General features: G+C 40.5%; 1 protein-coding gene across 1 annotated transcript in view; it reads right to left on the bottom strand.

The window, feature by feature from the left end:
- LOC309561247 (cytochrome P450 2D17-like) overlaps window positions 1-20,691 on the bottom strand; it is a 136,213-nt gene that overhangs the window by 26,987 nt on the left and 88,535 nt on the right. Inside the window, exons 5-6 of the mRNA XM_082265044.1 lie at window positions 17,687-17,860; window positions 14,546-14,687 (exon numbers count right to left, since the gene is read on the bottom strand). Coding sequence (XP_082121170.1) covers window positions 14,546-14,687; window positions 17,687-17,860 — 316 coding nt within the window. The remainder of the gene's footprint in view (window positions 1-14,545; window positions 14,688-17,686; window positions 17,861-20,691) is intronic.

Below are 20,691 nucleotides of genomic sequence, written 5' to 3' on the forward strand. Positions count from 1 at the left end.
GTTGCTCCCTAAAATTATACTTACCTCCATCTTCTCGCTCCGGGTCACCTGAAAAACAAATGAATAATCTGGATTTTTTTTTTTTTTTTTACTTACCTCGTTTAGAAGAAAATATACTTACCTTACTTCTTTCTTCCTCCCCTCGGTGGCCACGGCGAGTCATCACTTCCTGGCATGCAATGATTCCTGGGAGCTGAACGTCATCGCTCCCAGGAATCAATGCGCCTGCACCGGCCCCAACGTCAGTTCCGGTGCAGGCACCGTCATACCTTGCAAAACAGCTTCTGGGCATGCCCAGAAGCTGAGCAGGGATGACGCTGCGGCACCGGAAGTGACGGCGGGGCAGGTGCAGTGCATCGTGGGACCACAGAAGACGGAAGAGGATGCAGAAGAGGATCCCGCTGGCTTCAAGCTGCCCACACCTGAGATGGCAGCGCTGGAGTATAAATTTTCAAGGTAAGTATTTCTTCTAAAAGGTAAGTGCAACCCAGGACAGATCAGAGGCTAGCCATTGTGGAATGCACTAGCCCTGACTGTCCCGGGGGTATTTTTTAAAAAAAAAACGTTCACTGGGTGGAACTCCGCTTTAATGCTTGAGATATATAACACACATAGACTCTAATAGGTGGGTGTAGTCCGGCCTGTAGCACTGGGGTGGTCCCAAAAGTTGAGTAACCCAAACCCCTATGCAACATACAACTGATATGACCATTCACACAACCACCTTCGGTTTTTAAGGGCTGCAGTACTCACGTCCCTCGATCCATACAAATGGTCTCACTTTGTGCTGTGTTGTGTCTGATGCTTGTCTCCTGTGGGGATGGATGATAGTAAGCAGGCTCCCGTTACTGTGCCAGACTAGGCAGTGATATGATAAGTACGTTGGTCATGGTGGTAGTAACCACTCCCACTGTGTGCTGCAATCTCGGATAGTCCAGACAGGTACAAAAAACAGGCATACCAATAAGTAAAGTTGTGCGGCAAGGCAGGGAGGATGGGGCTCGTCCCTAAACTGTCACTGTGTCTACATGTTTTGTTCCGTCCACCAGTAACTTAGTCAGAACATGTGAGACATGAGTTAAAGCCAGGTTAAATTCCCACCCCTTCATCCGGAGATGACCCCTAATTCAGGTCTATGATCAACTCACTACGGGGAAAAGCATATACATTAGTCAAATTTCCCCAAATAAATCAAACAGGTGGAAAAAACATGGAGATCAGCCCCTATAATAGGGGAGTGCATGTAAATAGAAAAACAAATGTATAGAGACATGTGGAAAGAAGAGCCAATGTCAAATATGGATTACAGCAGACAGTATAGTTAGTTCATATTCATTAACAGTATATGTATACATTCTAAATGGACCAGAGCCCATATCTCTTACACAACCCTCACAAGGCATGTATGCCTATGGGGTCATAACGTACAGTATCTCACAAAAGTGAGTACACTCCTCAAATTTTTGTAAATATTTTACAAGGAGGAGGAGCAGGAGGAGGAGAGCAGCCAGAAAGAACGAAGCTAACAAAGTATGTAGAGGCACCATTTTTCAATGACAGTAATAAAATGTAGGAAGGATCTATAAAAAGGGGCTGGCGTGATTTTTTCTTAACTGCAGAGTACGCAGACAGGGCTGTCCCAGGGCCAGGAGAGGCGGGGCAGCCGACCTGACACCCCTCCAATGTGTGGCACCCGGGGCGGACCACCTGATCCCCGCTCCCGTTGGAATAAAAAAACTTAGGCGTATAACACGCACCCATTGTTTGCACTATATTTTCAGGGGAAAAAAGTGTGTGTTATATGCCGATAAATACTGTAATTGTTTAAATTCACTCTGGTGTTTGGGAGCGTGTTGTTCCTCCTTGCAGAAAACTGCCCTGATCTTCTGTTCAACTTCATTATTAATCCAAAAAGCCATTCTGGGTTTTAATGATTAAAGACACTTGTGTATGCTAAATACCAAAGAGTTAGAGGGGAGGTTGTAAGTTGGTACTATACAGAACCCCACCTACCTGGAGTAACCTATAAAGGTGGTTGTGAGGTTGTAAAATGGTCATCAGTGATATCAACTAGGGCCAATTAGTGGGGCGAGAAGAGTGAGAGTGAGAGATGACAATGACCCCAAAAGAGATCATAAAAAGTGGGGGGGTAGTGGTCTATGGGAACCGATGCTGTACAGTCTCAGAAAACTGAGATCTCAAAACTTTGCAGACCTCTAACCAGAAAAGTGGTCATATAAGACCAGAATATGCAATTTTGTCAATTTCTCCTCCTCCTTTGAAATATATCAGTTGACTGTGTGGTATGATATATGTAGGAATATCTAGACGCAAATTTAGCAAAAGGATGGGGGAGCACTTGACAAGTATTACCACAAAAGATGATGATTCACGATTTACAACATACTTTAGGGATGCATATGGTGCATCAACTAAAAGCTTTAAATGTTTGGTGATTTACAAGTTGGAATTATCAGAGAGAAGAGGGGATTTCAATGTTTCTTGTGATCAATGAAAAGGACCCCCACACCCCTGTCCCTCGTAGCTTTTCTTACTATAAATCAACTATATTCTTATTTGCCTAGTCCTGGTATCAATAGCAGACTAAGCTTATTAGCCTTTAAAAACTCCTAGTATTAGATAATAAAAAAAACTATATATATATATATACAGTAAAACCTTGGTTTGAGAGCACTTTGCAAGACAAGCACATTTTTTAAATACATTTTGACTTGCTATACAAGCGATGTCTTGATATACAAGTAGCGTCATGTATAAAAAAGAAGAGAGGAGCCTCTAAGTGTAGCAATATGGTTACATTTAATGAAGGTTCAATATTTAGCAACTCACATGGTTGATGATTAAAACAGGCACATCTAAGTATGCAGGCATCTGGGGTAAAGCTGTCCACATAGACCATCCTCTGCCCAGCCATCTTCATCATCCCTTCCCCGCTGCACTCCACGAGTGATCCAAAGCCTCACTTTCAGATCACTCTACTGAAGGCTATTCTTCCCGGTCACGATTGCAGACTGACAGTGGTGAGAGCCGGTGGTTCAGAAGATGATCTATGTGGACAGCTTTACCCCGGATGCCTGCATACTAGGTGTGCCTATATTAATCATCAACCATGTGAGATTCTAAATGTTGAACCTTCATTAAATGTAACCATATTGCTACACTTAGAGGCGCCTCTCATCTCTCTTATATTCGGTAGCTCTGCTAGATTTTGCTTCTGATCCCCTTGGGAAGGCTACATATTGTGGATGGACATTTTATGGTTACACAACCTGTCACATTGCTATAATCTTTTATATAGACTATAAACTGAAGGACTTGTGGAACGAATCATCTGAGCTTCCATTATTTCTTATGGGTAAATTCGCTTTGATATAAGAGTGCTTTGGATTACAAGCATGTTTCCAGAACGAATTATGCTCGCAATCCAAGGTTTTAGTGTATATATATATATATATATATATATACACACACGTTATGACCCCATAGGCATACATGCCTTGTAAGGGTCATGTAAATGATATGGACTCTGGTCCATTTAGAATGTATACATATACTTTTAGCAAATATGGACTTTACTGTGTGCTCTAATCCATGTTTGATAATGGCTCCTCGTTCCACATATTTCTAGACATTTGTTTTTTATTTACAGTACATGCACTCCCCTATTATAGGGGCTGATCTCCTATGTTTTTTCCACCTGTTTGATTTATTAGGGGAATTTTGACTAATGTATATGCTTATACCAGTAGTGAGTTGATCATAGACCTGAATTATGGGTCATCTCTGGATGAAGAGGTGGGGCTTAGCCCTGATTTAACCTGGAGACAACTCATGTGTCACATGTCCTGATGAAGTTCCAGTGGGTGAAAGGAAACATGTAGACACAGGGACGGTTTAGGGACGAGCCTCATCCTCCCTGCCTTGTCGCACAACTTCACTTATTGGTACGCCTGTTGTGTATACCTGTCTGGACTATCCTAGATTGCAGCACACAGTGGGAGTGGTTACTACCACCATGACCAACGTACTTATCGTATGACTACCTAGTCCGCCACAGTAACGGGAGCCTGCTTACTATCATCCATCCCCACAGGAGACAAGCATCAGACACAACACAGCACAAAGTGAGACCATTTGTATGGATCGAGGATCGTGAGTACTGCAGCCCCTATAGACCCAAGGTGGTTGTGTGAATGGCCATATCGGCTGAATGCTGCATAGGGTTTGTGTTACCCAACTTTTGGGACCACCCCAGTGCTACCAGACGGACCACACACCTATGAGAGTCTATGTGTGTTATTAAGTACTGGAAGCTTTGCATATATCCTCTCCCTGGTCCATGCTGGTGTGATTTCCATAGGCTGTGATATCAATGGTGAATTGTCATATAATTGATGAACACTAACTCAGACTTTGCTTTTGATCAATTAACATCACTTTCTGTATCGTTCCAATTTTAGTATATGTGCTGCCGAGGCAAGAACTTAACATCACTTTCAAGGTTATGTGATTACTCACAGCTTATATGATCCTTGTAGTTGCGCATCAGCACTAGGGTCAATATCCCAGCTAGCTTTGTGCCTATCTGCCATGATCTAAAGGATTCGTCTTTGCCTTTATGGATGATCATTTAAATTTTTCTTGGTTTTGTTGTTGAGCTCCGCATTATCTTTATGTATATTTTTTGCTGCTTCCATCTGGATGTAGTCCCTACCTTGTAGAGTTTTAGCACCCCATTCACCCATAGGGGTTTTAAGGTGAGGTGCTGGCCTCTCAGGGTATTGACAGGGCATTGTATAATATATTTTTTATTTGTGGTGTTTTGTCTGTGGCAGGCTAATAGGCAGGTAGGAGGGGAGTCTAACACCAGCTCCCACAGGAGTACCTTTATGGGTTGGGTGTTGTGCTAAGAATTTCAAGTGAGTTAAGAGTATTTTTAGGGATCTGATTCTGTTTAATTGCTCATTTGCCTGATGTGGCCAATAAATAAAACTTCTTAGAGGCAACTACAGGTTGTGCTTTATCTTTTATTTTTCTGTTTTTATATTTATGATGCTTGCCTATTGATTACATCCCCCCTCCCCCCTGATATTTTAAGGTGATAGGACCTCTTTTTCTTGTGTGGATAGTACAGAACTTCCAGATACATTTTGTTTTCTTTTTTCTTTTTCCCTATTTCTTTGGATATTTTTACCCATCTTTTTTGACCATGCCATTTTCATTTGCCTTATTGTTTAAAAGATTCTGTTGAATCCAAATCAAAGTCTATTTTTTATTAAATATGGAATACCTTTCACACATACGGTCCGTTCAGTTCATCAGTTCAGTTGCGTCAAAATGTATCAGTTTTTCATCCGTTTTTATCAATTTTTCATCTGTTTTTCGTCCTTTTTCATCCGTTTTTCATCCATTTTTCATCCGTTTTTTTTTTTACATCCACTACCAATGAAAAACAGACCATTTGTCCGTTTACATCCGTTTTTTGTCCGATCCGTTTTTTTGACGGATGAAAAATAGGGCATTCATCCATTCAAAAAAATGGACATTGACGGAAGCGGATGAAAACGGATGATATTCCGTTGTCATCCGTTTTTACATAGAGATGCATTGATGTCCGTTTTTCATCCGTCAATGGATGGATGAAAAACGGACAAACAGACCGCATGTGTGAAAGGGGCCCAAACAATGATAGATGCCAGTTTGATCAGTTTCAAAGTATTTCAGAGTAAATTGTGTTTTTTTTTTTTTCCAATGGAAGGATACCAATGAATTTGGCCCCATCTGTATACTTGTATATAAATGAAACAATATTCAGTGCTGACATTAAGTCCAGACCATATATAGATTAGCAGCTGAACACTCAAGGGCAATCACATAAAACCTCCATGAAATATAAGTAAAAAGTGCAGTGCAATCATATGGAAATACACATTATAGCAGCAATTGATGTATCCAAGTCCACTTATACAGAGACAAATCTCCAATACAGCAAGAGAAAAATATATGACTCCAGTCTGTAAAGTGCAAAGTAATAGAGACAGTCCTTCCGTGGGTATTAAGAAGCAGAAACCTCTCTTGACATCCCACCACCAAGGCATTCTCTGCCTCTCACCTTCATATACAGACCCTACAGGGCCAGCCAGCGTTCAATGAGATATCCTGATGCTGACACTCCTGATCTCCTAAGGGTAGCTTTCCCAGGTCTCCTCTGTAGTAATTATATGCAGGGGGGAAAGAAAGATCTAGTGCTCTCTGTATATTTTGAAGGATTTTTATTAAAGATAATCATTGCAATCACATGAACAGATAAATGAAAAGCTTCAAATTAACAAACTGGGTGTGCATCGGCGTGTTCCTGTTGTTTCCTTGGTGTACCAAGATGGCCTCGGTCACGTGACTTCCCCCCGTACACGTTACGTCTTTGAGTAGGTGGGACTTCGTCAGCAGGGATAGGGAAGCAATACACAGACCTTGTTTTTATTGCCGCACCTCCGCCCTTCTGTTGACAGGGGCGTTACTTATTACCTACGCAACACACTCCTCCTTCGCCTCAGAAGAGACTTCCAGCTGTCAACGGCGGTAGATTAAACCGATTGTAGCAAATAGCGGCCTCAAAGAAGAGGATCGCAGGTATACCCTTCATACCAAGAAACATATTTTAGCAGTAACAAGGAGTATTAATAGGATTACTCCAGATGGGTCACAAACAATGTGAAACTAACTGCTATTCCAAAGGAATCACCTTAAATTATCCATGTAATCATAAGATGATAATTGTCAGCAATGACCCCTGCCATCTCAGTAATAACCATCAGGTGGCAGTAACACACCAAACACATATTATAAATATATTTCCAGCACAATATATAAAACTAAGTATTTTAAAATAATTAAAACTTCTAATCAAAAGACAAAACCACAAAATACACTGAATATAGAGAACCAAAAAATACTTTATCTATCAGAAATAAAACAAGTTAAGTCAAAGTCCACATTAAGTCCCAATAGAGTCAAAACTTTGACCTCATATATCCAGGAGGACTCTCTGCGGCTAAGTTGGCAAATAAAATTCCCCCTGTCCAGTGGCGATTCACCTTTTCTATACCCCAAGACTTCAAACCGTTTGGATTTCTCTGATGGTAATCTCTAAAATGTCGGGATACACTATGTGTGACTAGGCCCTTTTTTTATGTTATTTACATGTTCACCGACACGTACATGAAGCGCTCATGAAAAGTTTGTCCGATGTACTGTAATCTGCATTCGCATTCCAACATGTACACCACTCCCTGCGTAGCACTTGTAATGAGATTTTCAATTTTATAGATTTTTTGTGTAGCCTTAGAGACAAAGTCCTTTCTCTTTTTGATGTTCTTTTTACAGCTTTTGCATGTGGCACATTTACCACGTGCATAGAAGCCTGACAGAAAAGAGAAAAGGCAGTTCTCTTTATTAATAGGGAGATCTACAACTCCCGGGGCTACTTTGTCTCTTAAGGAGGGTGCTTTTCTGTACACAAATTTGGGATGTTCAGATAGAGACTGGCCCAAGATCTTATCCTGTCTCAGAATATCCCAGTGCTTCCTAATAATCCTGTGTGGTTGGGGGTGTAGCGCTGATCGACAGATTAGAAATTAAAAGTCCATATGAAGTGAAATATATCCATGTGACATATAAACCACACCAACAGTCTTGATAATGCAAAAAGAAGTGCAGTAGATCCGCCACCAGAAATATCCTCAAAATGCCCTTACCAGACTAATAGACCAAACAGGTCATAAGAAGCAGATTGTAGGTAGCAGAAAACCAAGGGTCTGAAATACCAAATTCTTCACTCTCTGCATATTATCTTGAACCGCCTGTGAGCCTTAGTGAACTCTGTGTCCTGCTGGTGTCAAGGGTGCCTGTATCCGCCTAAGCTTTAGTCTGCATTGAACCCAAGATGCCTTATTAGTTCCTCCGCCTGTAGCTTCCTGACAGCCCGTGCTTGAAGGAAACGCTATTTAAAAGGCACCAGAGCCTCCGACGCCTGGAACTTTTCTCTTTCTTTCACTGATGGACACAGCTCCATATTCTTGAACACCTCAAGATGTTTAACATCCAAACCTGGTAGGTTAAAGGTGAATTTATTTCTTAAATGGGAATAATTATTTGTAGAAGGGACAGAATTCTTGACAATTGGGCTAAAAAGCAAATATTTCTTAAAGCGGAGTTCTGGCCTCAAAAAAACACTTTGGGCCATCCGCTTGCTGACAATCACCTGAAAAAGAAATGGATAGTCCCGATTTTTTTTTTTGTTTACTTACCTTGTTATTGAAGAAAATATACTTAACTTTCTTCCACTTCCTCCCTCTGCGGTCTCTTCCTGCTTGCATTGACTCCTGGGAGCTGAACGTCATCGCTCCCAGGAATCAATGCGCCTGCACCGGCCCCGCTCGTCAGTTTCAGTGCATGCACGTTATTCCCTGCTGAACAGTTTCTGGGCATGCCCAGAAGCTGTGCAGGGATGACACGCCTGCACCGGAACTGACGAGCGGGACTGGTGCAGGCCATTCTGGGACCAAAGAGGACACGGAAGAGGATGCTCTGGCTTCAGCTGCCCACACCTGAGATGGCAGCGCTAGACCAGACATTTTCAAGGTAAGTATTTCTTCTAAAAGGTAAGTGCAACCTGGGACAGTTCAGAGGCTATCCATTATGAAATGCACTAGCCCTGACTGTCCCGGGGTATTTTTATCTAAAAAATAGTTTCCGAGGCCGGAAACTCCACTTTAATGCTCAATTGCCTAGTGAATTCTGTCTTTTGAAACCTTTGTCCTCCTCTGCATCCTCTCTGTCTTTTCTTTTCCTTATGCTGTTGTTGACATTGTCTGGCTGGGTATAATTCCCTTTCCACGCATAATCCTGAGTCGGAGTCCTTGGAGGTAGGGGATACATATATAGTTACATAGTTACATAGTAGGTGAGGTTGAATAAAGACAATAGTCCATCCAGTTCAACCTGTGTAGGTGTGTGTGACTGTAATCATCTAACATAGCCCTCAATCTCCTGATCCTTGAGATGTAAGTCTAAGAGTCTTTTGAAAGTCACCATACTACCCGCAGAAACCACCTCTTGTGGTAGACAATTCCACAATCTTGTAGCCCTAACAGTAAAGAACCCCCCACGTTGCCTGAGGTTAAAACGCTTCTCCTCTAATCGCATTGTATGTCCTCGAGTCCTCATGCAATTCCTTCGAATGAACAGCTTTTCTTCTAAGCTGAGATCCCCATTAAGATATTTATAAATTGCTATCATGTCCCCTCTCAGACGTCTTTTCTCCAGGGAAAATAAATCGAGCGATTGCAGCCGCTCTTCATAGGTAAGGTCCTCCAACCCCCTAATCAGTTTAGTTGCCCTTCTCTGGACTTTCTCCAGCTCCAACACATCCCTCCTGAGGACTGGCGACCAGAACTGGACAGAATACTCCAGATGCGGTCGGACCAGAGTTTTATAAAGTGGAAGGATTATAGTCTTATCTCTGGAATACATCCCTTTCTTTATGCATGCTAATATTCTGTTGGCTTTGGAAGCTGCCGCTTGGCATTGCATGCTGTTGCCTAATCTATCATCAACTAAGACTCCCAGATCTTTCTCCATTTTTGATTCCCCCAAGGGTTCCCCTCCTAACGTGTATTGTGTTTTTATGTTTTTGGTCCCCAAGTGCAAAACCTTACACTTCTCCACATTAAACCTCATTTGCCATGTCGTTGCCCACTCCGTAATTTTGTCCAGGTCATTCTGTAGGATATCTGCTTCATGCTGTGCAGTTATTGCCCTGGCCAATTTTGTGTCATCTGCAAAAACTGATAACAAACTACTGATCCCTTCCTCAATGCTGTTTATGAATAAATTGAACAAGGTTGGTCCCAGGACTGAGCCCTGGGGCACCCCGCTTACTACCTCAGACCAGTCTGAGTATGCGCTGTTTATTACTACCCTTTGGACACGGCCTTTTAGCCAATTCCGTATCCAAGAGCAAACCCTGCTGTCGATACCTGCAGACCTTATTTTATAAATTAAGCGCTTGTGGGGAACTGTATCAAACGCCTTAGCGAAATCCAAGTACACCACATCCACTGGTCTCCCCCTATCTAGCTCACAGCTCACTTCCTCGTAGAATGCTAAGAGATTGGTTTGACAAGATCGCCCATTTGTAAACCCGTGCTGGTTACTACTGATGATGTTGTTGTCTTTAGCATACTCTACGATATAGTCCCTTATCATCCCCTCCAAAAGTTTACATATTATTGATGTCAGACTGACAGGCCTATAATTTCCCGGGATATGTCTCTGGCCCTTTTTGAATATCGGAATCACGTTAGCCTTCCTCCAATCCCCTGGTACATCTCCTGTCCTAATACTGTCAGCAAAGATCAGGAACAGTGGTCTAGATACGTATGCCACCTGGTGGTTATTACTTAGATGGCAGGGGTCATTGCTGACAATTATCATCTTATAAAGAGGTAGAAAGATCCGCGCTTAGGATAGAAGGCTAAAAAGTTATCAACCAAGGCTGCTGCCCACTTCAAAAAATGCAACCCTAAAAGGGAAGCATCAAATGTATGAGAAAAGAGGAGGGAAGTGATTGGCGCTGCCAGATAGGGATAAGGTAATAGGAAATTAAGACTGTATTACTTAATGGTGTTGGATCACTCCTCAGATATGTTGCCAGGTGATTTTAAAAATTGCACATCTTAGGGAATAAATTATGGCTGGTTAGATGTATCGGGTGTATTTCAAATGTATAGATGTTGTACTTATGTAAAGTTGCCTAAAAATGGCCAAACCGTGTAATTGGATTATATGGATAAGTGGTGATTGAAAGGTTAAAATTAAAAGTTAAAATGTATGTGCATCCGTATTAGGTAAAAACATAAACACTCCAAAGAATATAAATGTGGTATAAGTAATCCAATATATAGTAGAAAATGTAGAAGTGGTGCAAAGGTAGCTGTGTACGTATTACTACAAAAAAATTATTATAAATAAGAATGTGTGCAAAACCAGCAATGAACCTGTGCAAATCTAGCGGTATAAATAAATATAGTTCCAAATATGTGCAAATATGCTAACAAATAAATATCTATGTGCTAAACCAGCAATAGACCTGTGCAACTCTAGCAAAATAAATAAATATATTACCAAATATGTGCAAATCCGCTGACCAATATGTATGTGGAAAACCCGCAGTATAATCGTGCAGGTCCAACAAAATAAATAAATAAATAGGGATATTTCTAAGTGTGTGCAAATCTGCTGTCTAAGTGCATATAGTCATATGTGTATGCAATAAGTGTGCATGTGCATATAAATACCAAAATTAAGGAAATAAAATGCAATAGTAGGTACAGATAAATGAAAAAAGTGCCTCACTTGTAGACAAAGAAAAAGTATATATATATACTCATACACTTAGGGTGTATATAGCTCTAATAGTATAAATACAGTAGAACTTATGTGCAAGCTCAGCAAAAAAGATAAATATAACTGCCCATATGCGGATGCAGCAGTGCAATTTTAAAAAGTGAAGAAAGTGCAATCTCAGCAAGATAAATAAATGTAACTATATATAGGCACATCCAATAAGTCCAGGTGTCATGCAATCAGAATTGGTGAAGAAATCCAAAAAGTCCTAAAAATATATAGTCCATAGGCAGATTGTTAAGGTGCTCTTTTCTCTATGGCCCGGAGTGCAGTGAGTGGGCGGAAGGTAGGGTGCTCCCCTTCTCCTAAGGTCCCGCGCTTACCAGATTTAAGTACCCCTGCGGGGGTGAGTAGCGGGTCGATATTGGGGATCACTCCCATGCACCGGCAATCTGGTCACTGCTCCTAGTAATAGTAAGTAATACAGTCTTAATTTCCTATTACCTTATCCCTATCTGGCAGCGCCAATCACTTCCCTCCTCTTTTCTCAATTATCATCTTATGATTACATGGATAATATAAGGTGATTCCTTTGGAATAGTTTCAAATTTTTTGTGACCCATCTGGAGTAATCCTATTAGGACTCCTTGTTACTGATAAAATGTGATCCTCCTCTTTGAGGCCGCTATTTGCTGCAATCGGTTTAATCTACCGCTGTTGACAGCTGGAAGTCTCTTCTGAGGCGAAGGAGGAGTGCGTTGTGTAGGTAATAAGTAATGCCCCTGTCAACATAAGGGCGGAGTTGCGGCAATAAAAACTAGGTCCGTGTATTGCTTCCCTATCCCCGCTGACGAAGTCCCGCCTACTCAAGGATGTAACGCGTACGGGGGGGAGTCACGTGACCGCGGCCCTCTTGGTACACCAAGGAAACAACAGGAACACGCCGATGTACACCCAGTTTGTTCGTTTGAAGCTTTTCATTTATCTGTTCATGTGAGTGCAATAATTATCTTTAATAAAAATCCTTCAAAATATACAGAGAGCACTAGATCTTTCTTTTCCCCCCTGCATACGATTACTGTGGAGGAGACCTGGGAAAGCTACCCTTAGGAGATCAGGAGTGTCAGCATCAGGATATCTGGTTGAACGCTGGCTGGCCCTGTAGGGTCTGTTTATGAAGGAGACCTGGGAGAGCTACTCTTAGGAGATCAGGATTGTCAGCATCAGGATATTTGGTTGAACACTGGCTGGCCCTGTAGGTTCTGTATATGAAGGTGAGAGGCAGAGAATGCCTTGGTGGTGGGATGTCAAGAGCACTTAAACCATTTATTGTATGAATTTGCTATCAGCACCTGGTTTCTGCTTCTTTATACCCACGGAAGGACTGTCTCTATTACTTTGCACTTTACAGACTGGAGTCATTTATTTTTCTATATGTTGTTCTGGAGATTTGTCTCTGTATAAGTGGACTTGGATACATGAATTATTGCTATAATGTGTATTTCCATATGAATGCGCTGCTCTTTTTATTTATACCCATCTGTATACTGCCATTGCCATGTAACATACAATGAAAAATCAGCACTTTGACCAGCTTTTTTTTTTTTAAACTATAATACTTTTACGTAGAGTGGCTTATGAGCTGCATAGAAGCTACATTAAGTGGGGAATCCTAAAAATGTGCTGTGCCTGGCTGTTGCTTAGAATGTTTTTGTTTTTAACATGTAAGAGCCAAGACTGAATTTAATATTACACTTTAACATTTGTCCAATGACTAGCAAACTTGGCAAGAAAATAAGGTAGTTTGTCCTTTTTAGTGGATTTCTTCATAACTAACTATTGGTTTGTAGGTGACAAACTGTTTAAATAATATCTGAGCAATGCAAGTCGAAATACAGCTGTTTTTCTTAAATTCAAAATAATTGAGCATAAACTGATGATGCTCAAAAGATAGCCCTATATTAGTCTTTGAGCACTCACTGTGCAGGCTCAGCCAATGTTGAGGAGAACTGTAGCTGGAGATTATTAATTAAAACAAAGTCATGCTCAGAGCAGGACTGTGCCATCTTTAAAGTAAGCAAGCAGGTGGTGTTGTGGTTTGTAGTATTGTATTGTTCGTCAGGGCAAGGAAAGGTGGGCTAGAGCAAAAGCAGGCTTGTCAACTTTGTAGGAATGGCAAAATCATATACAAAACTGAAAAACAATTTGAAGCTTGTTACAAGTATTTTTATACAGATTTGTAAATGTTAAGGATAGTATGGTAACATAAGGGAATTTTTATCTTACTCTATACCACAACTGCTGGAGTTTGCAAGCGCATGAAGGGGTGAAAGCCATATTCCACATGTGGGATGCTAGTTGGTATTTTGTATCACAAAGGACCTTGTGGGACCTGGAAGCCTTATAACCTGCGTAAATGGTACCTCACTGTCATGTTACATTTCAGATGTGTTCTGCCAGACAAAATTCACAAACTATATGTTGCATGAGGCCTTCTTAAACAATCAGATGAAATTATATCAGCTATGTGAACATTGACTTTATATCTATGGTGGCAAACTAACACCTGCCTTTTGGCATATTTCACTGGGAACGTTGATCAGGCAAAATAAATGACACAGGAAGCATCTCCCGTACAACTTTCATCCTCTCTCCAACCCTCAAAGCATTGATATCAACATGCTCAATCATTAAAGATGGCCTTGTCAATTGATGGAATGCCTTGTACAAATCTCAGATTTTCTGTCCTGAAGGAATTTGAATTGTATATGTACTGTATGCACGGCTGGGACAAGGGGTGGGCAGGAGGGGTAGCTGCCCAGGGCACAATGGTTTATTGCAGGGATGTGGGCACCCTGACCTAATCCTAAGGCAGGGGGGAGGGGGGGGGCGCAGTTTGGCATCTTTGCCCTAGGCGCTGGATGGTCTTGTCCCAGCAATGACTGTATGTGTGACAGCTGTTTAAACTCAATGTAAAAGTTCACTTTTTATACACACTCAAGACAATAGATATGCTTCATAAAAATCGGATTCCATTTAAGCACTAAATGATACAGTATATGATCCCTTGTATATGCTTGCTCCAGGTTGTAAATAGTACAAAAGTATGGTCACTTACACTGGATGTCCTGGTATAGTAACATGTAAATGAGAGCCCATCTCAGTGTCGTACTTGTGGTTTCTGTGCCAGCTCCAAATAAATCATTTGTTGTTAAGAAAAGATTGGTCTCATTGAAACTAGTGTTCTTTTCACCTTTTGCCTATAAAAAGGATAGTGTGTTTGAAAGAAGAATCATGGAAGTATATTTGTTTAAGTAAACCTGTCATGAGGAATACATGGTGGCTGCTACTGAAAATGCTAGTTATCGGGTTATGTTGACTGGTTTCAGTGATTTCTGGCTCACTGGCACCTGTGTCCAGATGAGGGAAGTCACAAGTTTAGGCTGGATACCTGCTGCGTGTCAGTGACCCAAACGATTGAATCAAGGGGGTCAGCATTATAACCAGACAATTAGCATTTTCAGAAGAAGGACAATGGTTTTTATGTTTCTTGCATACCAGGTTTCCTTTAAATTCACAAAACATACACTATACTGTATCTTCCAGTAATAAGTATAACAATGTAAAAATCATAGGACAGATTTATTATTAGACTTTATTAGAAGTTTGTATTGCTTAAAAAAAAAAAAAAAAAAAAAGAAAGAAAGAAAGAAAAACTAGTACTCGGGATAGGCTGTGTACCCTGTTTGATATGCTAGGAAGAATCAGGCATAGGGACCCACTTTTATATGTATATCTAATTAAAAGAGTTTGTTTATTTTAAGAAATAAAAAAATAAAAAAGAAAAGACTTTATAATATATAATGATCACACCTACAGTACTGTGAAATAGTATTTGCCCTATCCTCATTTTTTCTTTTTTTGCATATATGATTCAAATCATTAAACACATTTTAATATTACACAAAAATAACCAGAATACAAAATGCAGTTTTTAAATGATGATTTAATTTATAAAGGGAAAAAGGCTGTCCAAATCTGCTTGGCCCCATGTGAAAAAGTAATTGCCCCCTACTCCTAATAATTGGTTGTGCCACCCTTGGCAGCAACAACTGTAATTAGGCATTTGCGATAACTGGGGATTTTATTTAACTCTGGACTTTGACTGGGCCACTCCAAAACCTTGATGAACTTTTTTTTCAGCCATTCAGAGGTGGCCTTGCTGGTGTATTTCGGATCATTATCCTGCTGCTTAACCCAAGTGCGCTTGAGGTCATGAACTGATGGCCAGACATTCTCCTTCCGGATTTTCTGGTAGAGCACAGAATTAATGGTTCCATCAATTATAGCAAGTCGTCCAGGACCTGAAGCTGCAAAGCAGCCCCAGACCATCACACTACCACCACCATGTTTGTCTGTTGGTATGACGTTTTTTTAATGAAATGCTGTGTTAGTTTTACGCCAGATGTAATGGGATGCACACCTTCCAAACAATGCAACTTTTGTCTCATCAGTCCATAGAACATTTGCCCAAAATCTTGGGAATAGTCAAGACGTTTTTTGGCAAATATTAGATTTGTGTTCTTTTTGGTCAGCAGTGGCTTTCACCTTGGAACTCTCCCATGGCTGCCATTTTTAGCCAGTCTCTTTTTTATTGTAGAATCATGAACACCAATCTTAAACTAATTGTAAAGTCTTGGTCTTTTTTTTTTTTGTTTTTTTTTTTCAAATAACAAACATATTATACTTACCTGCTCTGTGCAGTTGGTTTTGCACAGAGCAGCCCAGATTCTCTTTTTCTCTGGTCCCTTTTTCTTGCTCCTGGCTCCTCCCTCCTATCGAGTGCCCCCACAGCAAGCAGTTTGCTATGGGGGAACCCAAACCAAACTGCAGCTCTGTGTGTCCATTCAGACTTGGAGCTGCTGTTTGGCCCCACCCACTCTCTCTCCTGATTGGCTAACTGACTTTGATTAACAGCCGCGGGAGCCAATGGCGCCAGGGCTTTGTCTCAGCCAATCAGGAGGTAGAGTCCCGGACAACCGAGGGAATCGTGGCCATGGTTTGACAGAGAGGGGCCTCAGGTAAGTATAAGGGGGGCTAAGCGGAGGCTGCTGCACACAGTAGGCTTTTTATCTTAATGCATAGAATGCACCTTCTGACCTTACAACTCCTTTAACTGAGGCAAGTGAGGCCTGCAGTAGTTTAGATTTAGTTCTGGGTTCTTTTATGACCTTCTGGATGAGTTTGTTGTTGTGCTCTTGGAATAATTTTGGAAGCCCGGCAAGTCTAGGGAAGGTTCACCACTGTTCCAAATTTTCTCCATTTGTGGATAATGGCTCTCACCATGGTTCGCTGGAGTCCCAAAGCCTTAGAAATGGCTTTGTAGACTGATAAATTCCCTTTCTAGACTGATAAATGTCAATTACTTTGTTTCTCATCTATTCTTCAGATTATGGCATGATGTGTTACTTTTTGAGATCTTCAGACAGCTTCTATTTAGGTGATTTCTTGATTTTAACAAGTATGGCAGTAATCAGGCCTGGATCTGGCAAGTAAAATTTACCTCAGCTTTCCAAAAAATGTGGTTAATCACAGTTCATTCGTGTTTTAGCAAGGGGGGCAATACATTTTTCACAGAGGTTCAGGCAGGTTTGGACAGTTTTTTTTCCTTAAATGAAATCATCATTGAAAAACTGCATTTTTGTATTTTCTCGTGTATTTTTGTGTAATATTATAATTTTATTGACCTGAATCATTTAAGTGTGACAAATGTGCAATAAAATCAGGAAGGGGGGCAAATACTTTTTCACAGCACTGTAAGTGTTGTGCTGTATTTTATGGTGCAAAAGCATAATACTATATTTCATAACCTATTCTCTGCAAGATCCTGCAGAAATATAGTATAATAGAGCTGTGAGTGAGTCCGTAACAGAGTTTTGAATGTTATTTCCACTTAACTAGTTCTAAATGAAAATTTAGGAGAATAATCTCTGTCATCTTTTCCCTTTTCTTCTTCATTCTTTTACTGGAAGGTTATAAAGACATAACTTTGGATAGAAGGGTATCCAAGATAATGTGACATTATTTAAAGAGATAAAGTGGGTTTAGGCAATTTTCTGTTATCAATTCAAGCACAGGTTCCTAACTCTGCCTTCAGATTATTCAGATGTTTATTTACAGCATGATGAAATACAGTGTGCACAAATAAATGTACTACAAATTACATTGCTGCGTTATTAAACATTTTTAGATTCCTTACCTTTTCAATTTCTAGTAGATAGGCATCAATATAATCACGGATATTATCAGGATTAAAACTTTTCTTGTGTTCTGTAATGATGTCTCTTAGGAAAGCATTCAAATGATATTGGGCTTGCAAAACACGATTAACTAACCCTGGAATAGTCATTAACCAAGGAACTTCATTTAGAATCTAAATAAACAGATATATATAAAGAAAAAAAAAAAAACCTTGTTAGCTTGTGTTTTCATTTGTAAGCCATGAACTGTAGACAATTGGACCTTATGCTGTGTTGTCTTGTGTAGTATTTGCGAAATGAAGCATCAGGCTTGCAAGGTTATTTAAAAACACACTATGAATGTCAGGGCCGAAATTTAAGTAGCTCACAATATAGGTTTATATATATCCATGTCTTAAAAATTGAAACATGATTGCAGCACTAAAAACGAAATATAAAATGTGAAACAAATGATAAAGAAATAGTGTTACACCAATAGAGTCCACATACATTAACATTAAAAAAAAAAAAACAGCCCTAAATTGTGCATCCACCATAAAATATGTCTCCACCAGAAGCTGAGACAGTCTCTCTTCACCAAATAATACAAATTTGCACTCCCCACAAATAGATGCTGCCAGACTATAAGCAACCAAACAGCATTTAAATTTTTTCACTCCACCCAAATTTGTGGCAGTTTCTTTTCACCATACAGCAGAAATGCACACTCACCGCAGATCAATGCTGCCAACTATAAGCAGCAAACATACATTGAAGTAATGCAGGTAAGATCATACACAAGGTCCTCAGTTCCTCTTCTCCTCTATTAGGGGCAACAGCAGCATACATGTTTCCTCATAGAAAACAGTCAGCCCATACAAAGAAATAGTCTCATAGTGTAGTATTTATTAAAGGATAAGTTCACTTATACTAAATAAATAATAAATGCACATTTTTTAGAAAATATGCATTTATTTATTTATTTATTTTGTTAGGGACCTATGAAGCATTGCACCCATGGCCCTGCAGACTGTCAGGGCAGGCAGTTAAACTCTGACAGGTAGCTCAATTAACTACCTAGCGATCAACTTCGCTGTGGTAGTTCATCGAGAACTACAAGACAACAGCAGCAAAGGCTGTTGGGACTTGTAGCTCTTCCCATTCACAGAACACTGTGAATGGATGACATAGCCAAGCGGGTGGAGCCCCACACGACCTAATTTTTTTCAGATTGTAACAGCAAGCATAGGAGAAGATCCCCGCTCATTGTCAAAATGGGGACTGGGGGGGGGCTGGGCATTTGTAACACGTTGCATCCTGAATATGGGTGTAACATGCAACCTTCTACAAAAGGTGAATTTATCCTTTAAACTCTTCAAATAAAAGACATCACATGGAAACATCTATTTAAAATAAACAGATATCACCAGCATATAAAATAGAAAAACAGAAAAAGACGCTTCTCACTCACATCAGTGTCCTCTATGGAGACTGACTACTGTGGCGCCATTACGTCACAAATCTAGTTTTGCCCAATGCATTCCACCGTACCCCTGATGACATGCAGTGGGGCAAAAGGATAAGGAGTCACCTATTTTGTAGACGTGGCCTTCATGAAATTAGCTAGATGCATGGAGTTGCCATTGGAGGATGCTGTATCCATCAATGGTATACTCAATCTTGGTGATTGGATGTGTCCTTGGGGAGTGAGGTGTCCTCTGGGGGTAACTTTTAACTTTATATGTTGATCTTTACCTTAGAAGGTATTTCTGTTGGCAATTGCTGTCTGTGAACCTGCCTAAACCCTTGTCTCTTCTCAAATTAAATGTAAAATAGTAGTTCTACCCCACAGAATATTTCTGGCAAGTGAGAGATTTTGTCTGCATTGTGGAGACTGAAACTGCTCTCTTCAAGGGCAAGCTTCAATTGATAGAAAAGAGCTAAGATTGCCTGTAGTCTGGTCTCCTGCCTCCGAGTAGACACATAAAAAAGCATCTGAGTGTGGAGTATTCTAAACAGCTATTTGTTAGTGAGGAATAAATATAGCAATCACATTTGACAGAGGAAATATCAGCTTGTCATTTGTGGAAGTATTAATCTCTAGCAGAGATCAGCAGGCAAGCGGCTGGTGTTGAGCAGAGATCGGCAGAAAGCTACTGGTTAGTGAGAAGGAAGCGCTGGAGAATGGGAGAGTTTTTCCCTATGGTTTGACAACGGGGTGGAGCCCCGAAACACGCAATTATGCTCCCCTGATGGAAAGACATCATCACCTTATCCCAGCGGAGATTACCGAGCAAGCATAGGAAACCGAGAAGCCACCGCTCTACAGCGTTGCACACCGTTTAGCTTCCCTAGCCACAGCGCTCCTGTCTGTTTCTGCCCAACCAACCTGGCCAAACTCTGCAGCACAGAGACACAAGAGTGTCAAGTACGCCTACGACGCCTAGATGCTCATGGAAGGAGCCTGTGACGTCACTTCTGGTTTCTCCTAGACCCGGAAAATGGTGAGAGAATAGGGAGCTGTATTCACTGCAGAGTTTATCAGATTGATGTTATTTTTACAAGATGTTCAAAATGTGAGTGTATATAAGAATGAACCTTAATAAAGATAGAAGGTTTTGATAAACTGCACGATTAGAGGTTTTTTTATTTTTATTTTTAACAACTCTTGGAGAAAGGAGCCATTTCCCTGGAATAGGGGACCCATATGCAGAGGCGGACCAGAGGGGATATAGATCAAAATAACCCTATTTGAATAACCAAACCATGATTATTGACCTTTTAGGTCATAACATGAAGGTAAGCGCATAGTGCACACAGAGGTGAATAGATGGTGGTTGGCCTTTCAAGAAGAATAGTCACTAACACAAGCACCTGGGAATAAGGATTGCTTTTTTTGCTGATTGCAACACTCCACAATGGTGGATTGATGGACAGTTTATAATTGCCCTTTATATTATAGTGAATTACCATTCTTACTAGCATTTAGGAACAAGGATTATTAATTGTTTGGTAGTTAATACAT

Source organism: Pelophylax lessonae (assembly GCF_965119305.1).
Source record: "Pelophylax lessonae genome assembly, chromosome: 8".
Lineage (NCBI taxonomy): Eukaryota > Metazoa > Chordata > Amphibia > Anura > Ranidae > Pelophylax > Pelophylax lessonae.